Below are 14737 nucleotides of genomic sequence, written 5' to 3'. Positions count from 1 at the left end.
TATTTTTCCCCAAAAGTGGCCCTTAACTTGTGTATGGCCTCTTCTCAACCCCACAGCTAAAAGACAGACAATCACTTGGCCACGTTTTAGTTTCAAAGGCAAGGGCACAGAGCGGAATTATTTTTGCAAGATTGAAAATAAATGGCCTATTATATACAATACACAGTCATAGTAGTAAGTATGATGGCCTTAAAAAAAAGAGAGATTCATTGTCAATCCACGGTCAATGAGAATCGCATACATTGACCGCTTGTAGTAGAGGAAGACAGGACTGTTCTTGGTGGCAGATAATTATTATTTATCGGTAGAGGTTCTAAGAGGAAAAAACACACAACTATCATGGTACATCGCTGCATGTTATAAAAGGCTTTGCCATTCAGCTATAAACCAACTAAAACCATTCTGGCCAAGAATATTTTGGCAATGCAGTGTCATTGTGAGTGATATACACGAGAACCAATCCTGCTTGTCTATGTAATAGGCTATAGCCAATCCAGTTGACAAAAGAAAATGTCCCACCCCCTGTGTTGGACGTTCAGCAAAGAGATGCTGCGTTCGGTCAATGAGGGGGAGAACGTCATCTGTTTTATGCATTGAACTAGCTAAGGTAGCTAGCTGGTTAGCCAGATCAGTAGCCAGCGAGCAATTATATCTAAATTAGCTCAAACATATTTGTTCTCCAACATATTTGTTCTCAATCAGCCCGAGCAATTCATAGTGCTACATCGTTAAGGGTGCCAATCATGCTTCAAAAAACACACAGTCGCCGACTGTGTTTTTAGCTGGCTAGTCAACACTTAAGTAGCTAGTGCTAGCTAGCTAACTAGCAAAGCTAGGATCATCCACTGACAGTTGATTCGTTAAATACCTCATTTGAACAAGGCAGATAAACCTAAGTAACTTCGAGTCTACAAGAAGGACAAACGTTAAGTGGCTATTTGGTTTCCTTCAAGAACGTAAGTACTCACGACTGGATACTAGTTGATGTTAGCTAGACAGCTAACCTGTCTGGCCAGGCTGGAATAAGTGAAAGTGAGCTAGATTGTTTGTGCTAACCATAATTTGTAACAAACGCCAGTGCACAAAACAAACTATCGAGTATCAAGCTAGTAATACTATCAGCGATACTAACTAGTTAAGTTTAGGCCGAGTACGCTAGACATGTGATCTTATTAATCACAAGTTTGACATCTAACGTTAGCTAGACATGACTATGAGTAAGGTAACAACGTGTTAGAAATAGGCAGATACTATTAAATGATTGTTAAGAGCTACTTTAGCTAGGTAGTTTGCTTGTGCCAATATGTTTACTAACAACAAAACAAAATGTTTAGTAAACTACAGTAGCTAGCAAGCTGACTTGGGAATGTAGCGAGCTAGCTACAGGTGTATGTGGTTAACCTGACACCATTATGCTAGTAAGGAGGGAGACACAGAACATAATATTTCAACTTGGTTCAAACTTAATTACTAGCTAGCTAACGCCGAAAAATAGTTGATCTGGCCCGAGCTAGTTAGGTAGCATTTAAACGCATAACATAATTGACAGCAAGACGAAAGTCGCCCAAGTTTCTATATAGCAAGCAAGCTAGCTGAAAGCAAATCAACCGTGACGTTTTCTGAAATAGTACTGAAAATGTGTCAGTTTTGAAACGAAATCAGCAACGAATCGTTTGTCATAGGCCATGTCGACAACCTCGAAGGCCTGTAGTGCGTATACCAGTTTCTGTGAGGTTGGTGCTTCCAAGAGGGGCTGGTACATGTGTTCTGTTGGGCAAACTAGCTTGTTTATGCTGTGCTCCGTACGTGGTCACCGTGTCTCCGGTGGAAGGGGACACTTCATTTGAGTTTGTCACTGACTTGTCACCCAGAGAGGGAGGTGCGTACTCCTGTGGAGATACAAAATGGCCATCATCACTCACTTGTTTATATTGACACCTGGTTGCCAGGTCGTGACCCCAGTTCCTCTGAATGCTGCTAACAGTGCACCAGAGAGCTGGCAAAACACGCACATACACACCAGTGCGCTCATACACATGCCTGCACTAACACACTTTCAGGAGTTTATTAATATTTTTTTTAGGCATGACTCATGTAATAGCACCCGCCTTGTTTTTCTAAATACTTTTGTGTATGTCCTGCTGTTACACCCGACTTTGACCTCAGAGTTGACATTTAGTCATTTATCAGACGCTGTTATCCAGAGCGACTTACAGAAAGTACAGGGACATTCCCCCGAGGCAAGTAGGGTGAAGTGCCTTGCCCAAGGACAAAACGCCATTTGGCACTGCCAGGAATCGAACCAGCAACCTTCTGATTACTAGCCCGATTCCCTAACCTCTCAGCCATACTGACCCTGTTGATGTACTTCAGAAAGAGGAGAGACATGATCGGGGGTACATGGTACGCTACTACACACACAGTACCCCTACAGTTGGATGAGCTCCGTCGCTATAGAAACAACTCGACTGCCACTCCAGCTCTGTAACCATGGAGACGTCCGGGAAAAGGCATGACATCAGCCCTGTGGTTGCATCACTGCAGAGCCAGCGACACCGACCATAGGTGGCGGTCCGTTCCTCCTGGTGTGTGCGCGTACAGGCCACGGGGACGGAAACCCCGTGAGCGTGAGCTTTGTTGTCATTAATTGCCGTCAGGATTCGGTTGAAAAGTGCTGGCTTTAATGTAATAAGCCGAGGGAGGATGAACCTCAGCGACTAGGCCTGGGAACAAAGGCAAGGTGGGCGGTACTCCCTGAGAGGCATCAGAGGGTTCTAAACCCAAGCTTCCCCGTCGCCAGGGTAACTCTACTTCAAACGGGCAGCCTCACATCCTGCCGGCCACAATGGCTGGCAGGGTTAGGCAGGGGACTGACTGCAGGTGATTTGTGTTGGTTTGGCATCACACAAAACACAAAACCCCTTGAATCCATATTCAGTGAGATGGGTCCACTTGGTGTACTGTCATGCTAATGGTAGCGTAGCATTAAGGCCCCAAGTTTTAATGAGGAGAGACATTAAGCCCTGTCGGAAGCGTTGACCTGTTAGGTTATTTATGTATTTGTTTTAACAAAACTCTTATGACTGTTTGTCTATGACCACTTTAGCCTCCCTAGTGTAGCCTAATGCCTTGGCCCAGGACTCTGGTACGTTCTGGATCAAAGAGGCTGCATGAAATGTATCTGGAGTATCTGTATATGAGTATGAAGGTTGGGTCTGGCTTGTCTCTCTGCTGCTGTCTTACCTTGGCCTGTGTGAAGTGTGTGTGTGTGTGTATGTGTGTGGTGAGTGTAACCCTAGCTGCTAGCTATTTATAGGGATGGTGTGAGGGATACGTAGTGTCACACACAGACAGGCATGCCGCTCTCATGCTCCTCTCGCTGCAACACCATACAGTTGGCCCTCGCGGATCCACACAATGGACTAATACGGAGTAGTGCAAGCCCAGCCCAGGCCCAAGCCCACAACGTTTCAGACCAGCCTAACCTATGAAAAGTGATGAATGCCTCAACTCTTTATTTAGTGTCACCCCACCTGATTCAGATGTGGACCAGGCCCCGTCCGCAACACCACAGCCAGGTCTATTCCTGTGTGTGGGTAATGCTCTTAACACCAAGGTTTCACCCCAAAGAAGCTTAGAGCTGCTCCATTGTCTGTGAACCTGGATCGCTTCCTGGACAGAGTGGCTGTGGCTATCTGTGGATTTGATGAGTGATCACGGATGTCACAATGGAAGGTTGTGTGTGTGTGTGTGTGTGTGTGTGTGTGTGAGAGAGAGAGAGACAGAGATTGCCAGAGTGACCCAATGCTGTCAGAGCTCACTAACAGTAGAGGACGTGTCCAGAACTTTATTCCTGCTTTCAGCCGGGGGGAATGAAAAGTGTTGAGGTAGAGGTTGGAGTACTGGAAGGTCAAAGGCCACTCGACCGAGCCCCCTGGCAGCCTGCAGCAGCTCTGGTCTGGTGTCTGCTCCAGCTGCAGGCTTTAAGGAGACACACACTTTCTCCCATTCAGTCCCACTCCCCTGTTCTCCTGTCGTCCCAGTGGGTAAATCAGTTCATCGGTCACAGCAATGTGTTTGATTGAGGCCATTGCCACCCAAGTGTACACAAATGCTGTGAGATTCCAACGGCCTCCTCTCTCTCTCTCTCTCTCTCTCTCTCTCTCTCTCTCTCTCTCTCTCTCTCTCTCTCTCTCTCTCTCTCTCTCTCTCTCTCTCTCTCTCTCTCTCTCTCTCGCTTCTCTCTCCTCTCGCTTCTCTCTCCTTTCTCCTCTCTCTCCGTAGGAAGAGCTTTAAAGGCCAGGTCGCTTCAGGAGAGCGAATCCCGGCAACCATTAGATTACTGTTGCCTCCCAGTGTTGACGCCTTTCATCCCACTCTCTCTCTGGTAGGGAGTGTCTCAGTGTTGATAGACTCTGTCCTACTCCTCTCCTTCAGGTTTAAAGACGCAGTGATTGCTTACTGTCACAAGCAAATGATTAGCTAACTAGATGTGAATGGTGACGTTGCATAGTTCAGGTTAATGGTTAGGCTGGATGGACTAGTGGTTCAGCTTCAGGTTAGGTGAAAAGGTTACACTGGATGAGAATGAAGCGCTCAGCCCTCAGGACTTCATACGGCTTCATGTTTCCCCTAACTGACAAGCCTGCGTCAGGCACTGTGTCTTACTTGGAAACCAACTGACCAACACGATAGTTCCCTACGACTTCAGATTCCTGTTCCACTCACAGTCCTGTGTCTTATAGACTTATCTCATGACCCCCCCTCTCCCATCTCCTTCCCCCCAAGGCGGTGGCCTGAGCCATGGGGGCTTTCCTTGACAAGCCCAAGACGGAGAAACACAACGCCCACGGAGCAGGCAACAGCCTGCGCTTCGGCCTGAGCTCCATGCAGGGCTGGCGGGTGGAGATGGAGGACGCGCACACGGCCGTGCTGGGGCTGCCCCACGGCCTGCCCGACTGGTCCTTCTTCGCCGTGTACGACGGCCACGCCGGCTCGCGCGTGGCCAACTACTGCTCCAAACACCTGCTGGAGCACATCATCAGCGCCAGCCTCAACCCCCCGGCCTCCTCCGCCTCCTCGACCACGCCCGCCCCCGAGGCGGGCTCCTCGGGCTCCGCCCCCACCGTGGAGGCGGTGAAGGCGGGCATCCGCACGGGCTTCCTGAAGATCGACGAGCACATGCGCAGCTTCTCTGACCTGCGCAACGGCATGGACCGCAGCGGCTCCACGGCGGTGGGCGTGCTCGTGTCCCCCTCCCACATCTTCTTCGTCAACTGCGGCGACTCGCGCGGCGTCCTCTACCGCAACTCGCACGTGTGCTTCTCCACGCTGGACCACAAGCCCTGCAACCCCCGCGAGAAGGAGCGCATCCAGAACGCCGGCGGCTCCGTCATGATCCAGAGAGTCAACGGCTCGCTGGCCGTGTCCCGCGCCCTGGGCGACTACGACTACAAGTGTGTGGAGGGCAAGGGCCCCACGGAGCAGCTGGTCAGCCCCGAGCCCGAGGTGTTTGAGATCGCGCGCGCCCCGGAGGACCAGTTTGTGGTGCTGGCCTGCGACGGGATCTGGGACGTGATGAGCAACGAGGAGCTGTGCGAGTTTGTGCGCTTCCGTCTGGAGGTGTCCGACGACCTGGAGAGGGTCTGCAACGAGGTGGTGGACACCTGCCTGCACAAGGTACGGTAGGGAGGGTGGCGTGTGTGTGTGTGTGTGTGTGTGTGTCTTGTTTCGGTGTTCTTTCGCATTTCAATGGATGTAAAAGTGAGATGTGGACCACTGTTGAAACGTGCTTTTACCAAGTCCCGATTCTATATCTTGTCACAGCATTTTTTTCTTCCCTTCTCAGTTCCTGGGTGTAAACATCCCCCCCCCCCCCCCCACACACACACAATAACTGTTGTTGTGGCGCCTGTCTGTCCCTCTCCCAGGGGAGCAGGGACAACATGAGCGTGGTGTTGGTGTGCATGCCCAACGCTCCCAAGGTGTCTGAGGAGGCTGTGAGGAGAGACGCAGAGCTGGACACCTTCCTGGAGGCTCGTGTGGAAGGTGAGAGACCACCCTAAACCACCCTTTCCAGGGCCCTGTCCTGACGTAGGCTTGGTTCTGTGGACGTCTAGGGAATCCCGGAAGGCATATTTAAGGGTTAGGCTATGGACAGTACACACAGGGGTCCTCTGATCCATAATCCTCTTATTATAGCCACGGTTATAGCAGCTCAGGTTGGATACACAGCGTTGAGGCTCTGTGCAGCCTGGGACTGCTTCTCGACCCATCTCTATCTCTGTGTGACTTTCTCTCTCCTGTAAGTTCTTTTTCTCCATGATATAAAACATGTCGTCTCACTGTGTCTTTAAGACCTGGAGTCTGTTTCTTTTCATACTACTTCTTCCTTCCTTCCTTTTTTTCTTTCCAAGTCTTTTTTTTGGGGGTGGGGAGGGAGGGGGTGGGGGTCGTCTGACAAGCATGTGAGTGCTACGAGCCTTTGGGGGTTGCGTAACCTGCTCCGTAACGAGGTTGAGGTAACGTTGAGCCAAGGTTGCCTAATGTTGCATGGAGGTTTCCGCTGGGCTCTGAGAAACCGCCAGCAGCGCCACTCTGGTGAGGAATGCGCTGGCTGAACATCTGACTGGCTCTGGGCCCAGCGTCCAGCTAGGTGCCTGGCTAGGCGTTCTCTCTCCTCTCTCTCCCTACTCCCATCTTTTTCTCGCCTCTCTTCCTCTTATGCTTTTAACGTGACTCTGACTGAGCCCGTTGATGGGCAGGTGGTGTTTACCCAACCTTTGATGCATTTTTCTTTGCTCCTCCACCCCTTTGTTGACCTCTCTTTCTATTCTCTTTCTTCTCCTCAGTTCTCCCCCCTCCCCCCTGCTCTCTCTCCTCCCCCCTGCTCTCTCTCCTCCCCCCTGCTCTCTCTCCTCCCCCCTGCTCTCTCTCCTCCCCCCTGCTCTGTCTCCTCCCCCCTGCTCTCTCTCCTCCCCCCTGCTCTCTCTCCTCCCCCCTGCTCTCTCTCCTCCCCCCTGCTCTCTCTCCTCCCCCCTGCTCTCTCTCCTCCCCCCTGCTCTCTCTCCTCCCCCCTGCTCTCTCTCCTCCCCCCTGCTCTCTCTCCTCCCCCCTGCTCTCTCTCCTCCCCCCTCCTCTCTCTCCTCCCTCCTGCTCTCTCTGCCCTCTCCTGCTCTCTCTCCTCCCCCCTGCTCTCTCTCCTCCCCCCTCCCCCCTGCTCTCTCCTCCCCCCTGCTCTCTCTCCCCCTCCCCGTCTCACTGTTGTCTCTCCTGTGTTTCAGAGATTATAGAGAAGTCGGGGGATGAGGGGATTCCAGACCTGGTTACTGTCATCAGGCACCTCTCCACAGAGAGCATCCCTAACCTGCCACCTGGGGGAGGCCTCGCTAGCAAGTAAGACACACCAACACACACACACTCCTCACTTTCATCCACCTGTCCACTACTTTACTTGCCCATTGTGTATTATATTGCAGAGTATGACACTGCACTTCTGACTGTGTGTCTGTTTGCCTCTCAGACGCAGTGTTGTTGAAGCAGTGTACCACCGCCTGAACCCTCACAGGGAAGAGGATGGGGTGAGTATTAGAGCTGCACAATTATGGCGAAAATGATCATCACGATTATTTGGATCAATATTGAGATTAATTATTACGATTATTTGTTGATTTTAACCAAAACAAATGTTATTGTCACATAGGCTAATTATATCTGCTTTCACATCCATATTGCACTAGATTCCTGCTAATGTACAAATATGTGCATAAAAATTTAATATGTCCTCTTATTCACCAAAATTAATCTCCTTAAAAAAAAATACAAATAATCTCCTTAAAAAATAAATACAAATAAAGAAAATCTAGCAAAACTTCAACAGGGCACGATTTTCAATTTTCCATTGTGTAAATATATTTTAGGACGCAAAAAAAATTATATGATACGGAGTGTTCTATGAACGGAATGACGCATTTTATATATCGCTCGATTGCGTGAATTTGATCGTGGGAAGCCAAAATCGTGATTTTGATTAAAATTCGATTAATTGTGCAGCCCTCGTGAGTATACTGTCTCTGTCTCACTCTCTGTCTGTCTCCCTTTCAAATGTATCCCATCAACATGTATTGTGTGTGTGTGTGTGCTAGTGGGCAGGCCCTTCCCCTACCTTTTCCTACGTTCTCTCTACATATTCCTTCATGACATCCAGTTTGCACGCTGCATGCCCTCCCTTACCGTACAAACACCTTTTCGTATCCCACTTCACCTGCATTGACCAATAGGCCTACATGTCTCCAACACATGACTCCAGGAGCGGAATCTGGTGTGAGCTCTCTACGCTCCCTGTCCACTTCTACATTTAGTCATTTAGCAGACGCTCTTATTCAGAGCGACATACAGTAAGTACAGGGACATTTACCCGAGGCAAGTAGGGTGAAGTGCCTTGCCCAAGGACACAAAATCATCTGGCACGGCCAGGGAATCGAACCAGCAACCTTCTGATTACTAGCCCGACTCCCTTACCTCTCAGTCACCTGACCTTTCTAACCCTACCGGTTACAGATCAGACCAGCTTGAACGCTCCCTCATCTCATGTGTCCTCATGTAGTCTGTGCATGCTGCAGCTCTCTGGGATGGACAGGCAGGAAGGGCAGCTGGCCCTTTAAGACACCACAGGACAGGCGCACTGGAGCCAGGCTAGCTGGAGCTAAGCTATCTGGAGCCAGGCTAACTGGAGCCAGGCTAGCTGGAGCCAGGCTAGCTGGAGCAAGGCTAGCTGGAGCAAGGCTAGCTGGAGCCAGGCTAGCTGGAGCCAGGCTAGCTGGAGCCAGGCTAGCTGGAGCCAGGCTAGCTGGAGCCAGGCTAGCTGGAGCCAGGCTAGCTGGAGCCAGGCTAGCTGGAGCCAGGCTAGCTGGAGCAAGGCTAGCTGGAGCCAGGCTAGCTGGAGCCAGGCTAGCTGGAGCCAGGCTAGCTGGAGCCAGGCTAGCTGGAGCCAGGCTAGCTGGAGCCAGGCTAGCTGGAGCCAGGCTAGCTGGAGCCAGGCTAGCTGGAGCAAGGCTAGCTGGAGCAAGGCTAGCTGGAGCCAGGCTAGTTGGAGCCAGGCTAGCTGGAGCCAGGCTAGCTGGAGCCAGGCTAGCTGGAGCCAGGCTAGCTGGAGCCAGGCTAGCTGGAGCCAGGCTAGCTGGAGCCAGGCTAGCTGGAGCCAGGCTAGCTGGAGCCAGGCTAGCTGGAGCCAGGGCCACTTTGCTGGCCGTGCGGTTTAGCAGTTGTCTGTACTGACCCCTCTCTCTGGTCCGGAGCTGGGATCTCATCCACCGGTCTGGGCCTGCTCCGGACGCTCCCCTGCCCCGGAGCCCCACGTCCATGCTCCCTGCATGCCTTACCCTGCAGCGTGAACACACACCGGCCCAGTGGGGCCCGCTGTGCTGAACATAATGCCTCGGTAGCCTGGTCTCCCAGTGAGGATTATGTCACTTCCTTTGATGGTGTGGAGGTGCATTGTGTGTGTGTGTGTGTGTGGGGGGGGGGGGGGCATGCCTGCTTGCTTGCCCAGGAGTGTCGGCATCCTGGGAATGTTCAGAAGAAAAACACTGAAAAGCTGTAAAAAGCAGCTGGAGTTAGCTGGAGTCCCGTGCCATTGTGACGGTGACAGGGCCACTAGCGTGTTTGTGTTCGTGTGAGCTGGACTGTCCTGTAGTCTGCTGTAGGTGCATGGGGTCTGGATCTGGGACCCTGGAATGTGTTGTGCTGTCTGTGTCTTCGAGGAAGTCTGTCCAGTCGTCTAGCCGAAGCGTAGCCACGTGTTCTCTCTGTGTGTGTCTGCGAACAGTGTGTTTCTGTGTCCCTACTCACACACGTCTGTGTAGTATACACAGTAACTACATAGTAACTAATTAAGCGATGTCGTTTGTATTGTTTAAAGGTCTTGCATTGTCACCTTTTTCTCTTTCTCAAATGCTGATGGGTCGTAGGTGAATTTTGTATTGCAACGTTTAAAGTGCAAATAATACGTCTTAGTGATGGAACTGTGCCAAACCAGCCTTTTTACCTAAGTTTAAGTTCTTGAAACAACATAAATATTGAAAAGAATATGATTTTAGCTCACCCTTCAAGGGAACGATACTGTATATGCTACCTGACATCAAGGATCCCTCCAATGACAACACCTTTTTATTTACACATGGGGTTAAGGCAGAGCTCAAGATTTGTATAAAATAATTCGAGCCAATCTTCATTCATCATTCTTGACCGACTCAATTTGGCTTCATATTTCCAAATTGGACAACAACAAAAAAAACTAGTTTGACATTACTGGACTTTTAAGAAATATGTTAAGGTCTTTATGCACACTTGAACACACTTAAAATTAGATAAATAATCTCAACAAAGAGCCACACACACAAAGGCAAACACAAGCGATGGTGTAGAGTTGAGCCCTGCCTGTCTAACTGTGTGTTCACCCCTCTGATTAACGCAGCCTTCCTGTTTCATTTGGTAAGTTGACACATAACTCTACATGTCCATATTTCTATATATTTCTATATCTCCACCCATGTTCTCTCTCTCCTCCCCGTCAGTGGAATTAGCTGCTCTGAAGCATGTGCAGAGCTTTGATTTTAGCTGTTCCCTGACTGACTGACTGACTGACTGGCTGGTACAGGACATGTTAAGGCTGCTTGTGGATTCTGACTCAAAAGAGCCAGAAACTGTTTCTCACAGTACACATACACACACAGCACCTTTTGAATGAGAATTTGTATTTGACTGGTCTGGAAAAATGAATAGAATTAATTAGTCACCTTGCTCTGTCTCTCTCTCTCTCTGCTTCATGTGGAGAATGGGGCAGGCTCTCACTCTCCCAAGCTCCCTGATTGGCTCCGTGGAGTGAGGGGAGTGGCTATGGGGCCTGTCATCAATTACAGCTTCCAGTCAGATATGATTGGAGACTAAAATCAGTTTTAAAGAGTATCGTTGCATCTCACAATGGTTTTTTGATGTTCTTTTTCACCTCTCTTCTTCTCCCCTCTCTTCCTGCTTCTTCTCTCTCCTTCCTGTCTCGCCCTTTAGAACGGAGCGGACCTGGAGGAACCCTGGTAGCTGCCTTGCAGGTTGCCTGATCCAAACCCAGGATACCCAAGATCATTACACTCTCACTACACCTTCCTTCACCCCCCTCGATACCAACAGATCAATTGTACCCATCTTTAAAAAACTGATTTAGAAACCTCCCACCACACACGAACCAACAGCCAGCTGTCTATCGAATAGGAACCATGACAGTAGTCTGGAATCGAAACAAAATATCTACTCGAGAAATCGAGACCTTATTTCCTTTGTGTTGCTTTATTTGTGGTCGTTGTTTTTACGGGCCAGTGAAGAGACCCTAGTTTGGATATTTCTGGCCGTCCCTGTAAAACTTTGTGGTGCCTTTCTCCCATTGGCTGAGGATGGAGGATCTAGCTGGCAGCCAGCCAGTAAGAGGTCTGGGTCACTGACCCTTCCTGCCCAGCAACCCAGACCCTAGGCCTCAGCCTCCAAGCAGCTAGCCAGCATGCCTTCCTTTTCAGACCACTAGGCCCAGGCCCCTTCCGCCCCAGCCCTGGGCCTCAGGTCCAGCCACAGACCCCACCAGGCCCACCAGGCTTTTAGGAGGCCTCAGCCACCAGGGCCCTGTCCAGACCTTCGGCCCCGCCCCCCAACCTGGTCCCCCAGTCCCTCCTTCCAGACACATGGGGATGGTGGGGACACGGGCTGGGTCAGGGGGCTTGGCTGTGGCAGGGATCAGTTTCGGCCATGGGACAAACATTTGTGTGAAATATGGACAAGACTGGCTGGCTACATCATGGCATTAGCTACCTGGATGAGGAGAAGGGTTTCGAGAGTGACAGTTTCTTATAACTCGCTCTCTCAGCGTATAATATTCAGTAGACTCGTCATGAGAAGATCAATCTATAAATCCATAGATATTTTTTATTTCTGTTTTTCCATTCCTGGTATAACAAAATAATAAATAAAAAAAAGAAGTTGCCTAATGCGTGTACGAACACAAGGGTGTTGTTAAGGAGGACTTGAAGAAGAGGAGTGAAGAAGAGGGCTTGGTGGTGTACACACGCACACACCATCACCGTGGAGACGGATGGAAGTCGGGGTTAAAGGGATTCTATCGAACCACCAAAGCTCTAACTGCTTGGCCTCCCTCCCTCCCTCCCTCCCTCCCTCCCTCCCTCCCTCCCTCCCTCCCTCCCTCCCTCCCTCCCTCCCTCCCTCCCTCCCTCCCTCCCTCCCTCCCTCCCTCCCTCCCTCCCTCCCTCCCTCCCTCCCTCCCTCCCTCCCTCCCTCCCTCCCTCCCTCCCTCCCTCCCTCCCTCCCTCCCTCCCTCCCTCCCTCCCTCAGTACAGACACAGACTCTACAACTTGCCTTTTTTTTTCTCACACCATATTTCGTATGCAAGCGTGGTTTTTGTTTTAGCGGGGGGGGGGAGAGAATCTAGGCAATGACGATGAACAGTTTTATTTTTCAAATGCCGTGTAACTTTAATAGTGTATAATGGCTGTTCCATTTGCATTCTTTTACATTCTAAAATATGTCAGATATATATATATATATCTGTCATAATTAAATGCTTTGAAGAGGTCGAGGTAGTCTGAAGGTCATGGATCCACTGAGCCTGTTTGTCAGCAAAGTGTCTGGGAGGGGAATGCCCTAAAGCACTGCGTCCCACCGCAGTGGGCCTCAGTCCAGTCTGCTCCAGAGAACCGTTATTCCACATTTCAGGAGCCTCAAAAGTACAACGCTTAGTATGTGGAGAAACACGCCCCTGTGCCCTCTTAACATTTGCAAACTATTGACCAGACAGTGGAGTGCTCAAAACCCACTTAGATCCTGGGCCTGAGGAAAAAAGAAAAAAAGAAAAGCTTTTTGTGCCAGTGGGAGGAGGGGGAAGAGTGGGCCAGGAGAGCTGTGGTTAGGTACCTGACCCTGCCTGGCACAGGTCAGCTGGCACACAAGCCTCTGGTGCCATATGACCATTAGGTACTTGAATGTTGTGTATGTATTTTTATTTTTTTTTGTACTTTTTTTTTGCAGTAACAGCTTTGCTTTTCATGAGGTTTTGTATATTTTTTGGTAGTGTGCATGTATTGTGTTGGAGTGCAGGAGGGCGATGCAGGAGGGCGATGCAGGGGGGCGATGCAGGGGGGCGATGCAGGGGGGCGATGCAGGGGGGGGTACTCCATATTCATGGGGATATTTAAGCTATAGCAGACACTGGGAGTTGAGTTGAGGTGAGGGGTGAGGGAGGGAGGGGGTGAGGGAGGATGGAGGGAAGGGGAGCTTTATTTGAATGTAATTCACCTTCATACACTACTACGCTGCACAGACTGAAAATAGATGCTTTTCCCCTCCGTGTGGTCATTCAATGATAACCTTTCCTTGCATTCATTTAGTTGAAATACACAATGAGCACCAAATGTCCTTTGACTGATTCACTGTTATTTTGGTTCTGTACTGGAGCAATTTGAGTTTGATAGGTACAAATAAAGTGCCTACTTAAAATGTGTTTCATTTAAGGGTATGTCTATAAATATCTATGAAGCATTTAGAAATTATATAAAAATAGAACTTCTTTACGTAGTCCATCCATTTTTAGCTTCATATCCTTTTAAAATGTTAAGAAAAGTAATGGTGCATATTCTCTGCATGCAAAAACAACCTGAAGTTTGCCCTCCATAGACAGAAGACACTGTTACATTATGCAATTACTCTCTTTCAAGCCTTTACTGGAACTATGTTTAGTTCCTAAACTCCAGGCTTGTTTACATTTTATTAATTTAACTTACACTTTTATCGAAAGCCACTTACAAATGATGCATATAGTAAGTCAAAAGATAATCAAGAACCAGAAGTGCACTATTCTAACAGTATTCACGCGTTCAGTGCCAAGGAACTGTCTGTATTTGGTGGACAAGAGGGTGAACAAACGTCTCATCTCCGGTATGACAGTGCAGTCATAACAATAAACATCTCAAGTGCAACTTTGTAAAAAAAACATGTAGGTACAGTTTCCAAGACAGTACTACAACAAAATCTGAAATGCAATACTTTTTGGGTAACTATAATCTCTGTTTAGGTTAACTTGTGGCTTACAACATGAAGTATTCTGTCTCTGGTTCTCTGCTTGTGCACACTTCACTATAGTAATATAAAAACATAGTATTTGTATATTATATCTTACTTGGTTTTCCATATTAAACTGGCGGTGTTCGCACGTTAACCTCATAGTCGTTGCATGTCAATCACAACATGATGGAAGCTGAAATTGGCACAGAAAGTGTAACTGTACAAGGACTTTTGGTGCTCAGTGTAAATGCCAAATATCTATGAAATTTCCCAATGCATTTATTGTTTTGGGTGTATATTTAAATCCAACTTGTGTTATATGAGACATTAATGAATTATTCCCCTACTGTAAGAATTAGCTTGACTGCAAAAGAGATTTGTGATAAGAATAATTCTGCAAGCTTTGAGGTAGGAGTTTAACCCAAGTGATTTTAGTGAACTAGTAAAATAAATTTCCTTAGAAAATGTGTACGAGTATCTTACTATATTCTATTATAGTAACAGTTCTATTTATTCCTGATTTAAACCTTTTTAAACCAAGTGCTGTATTTTGAGCGGTATGAGATTATGATGTGTGTGGGTTTTGGTATCTGTAAATCCCACCTCTTCTGCAGGGTCATC

At 48.8% G+C, this 14737-nt stretch overlaps 1 protein-coding gene across 1 annotated transcript; it reads left to right on the top strand.

Annotated features, from left to right (window-relative positions):
• The first annotated feature begins 557 nt into the window (after positions 1-557).
• ppm1ba (protein phosphatase, Mg2+/Mn2+ dependent, 1Ba) lies at positions 558-12029 on the top strand. Its single transcript, XM_084709676.1, has 6 exons — positions 558-956; positions 4789-5679; positions 5931-6048; positions 7284-7395; positions 7523-7580; positions 11065-12029. The coding sequence occupies exons 2-6, from the start codon at positions 4804-4806 to the stop codon at positions 11092-11094; spliced, it is 1194 nt and encodes a 397-aa protein (XP_084565802.1). The 5' UTR covers positions 558-956; positions 4789-4803; the 3' UTR covers positions 11095-12029.
• The last annotated feature ends 2708 nt before the right edge of the window (positions 12030-14737 follow it).

Source organism: Hypomesus nipponensis, chromosome 11, assembly GCF_054491055.1.
Source record: "Hypomesus nipponensis isolate SF chromosome 11, ASM5449105v1, whole genome shotgun sequence".
NCBI lineage: Eukaryota > Metazoa > Chordata > Actinopteri > Osmeriformes > Osmeridae > Hypomesus > Hypomesus nipponensis.
This window is presented reverse-complemented; position numbering and strand designations above follow the sequence as displayed.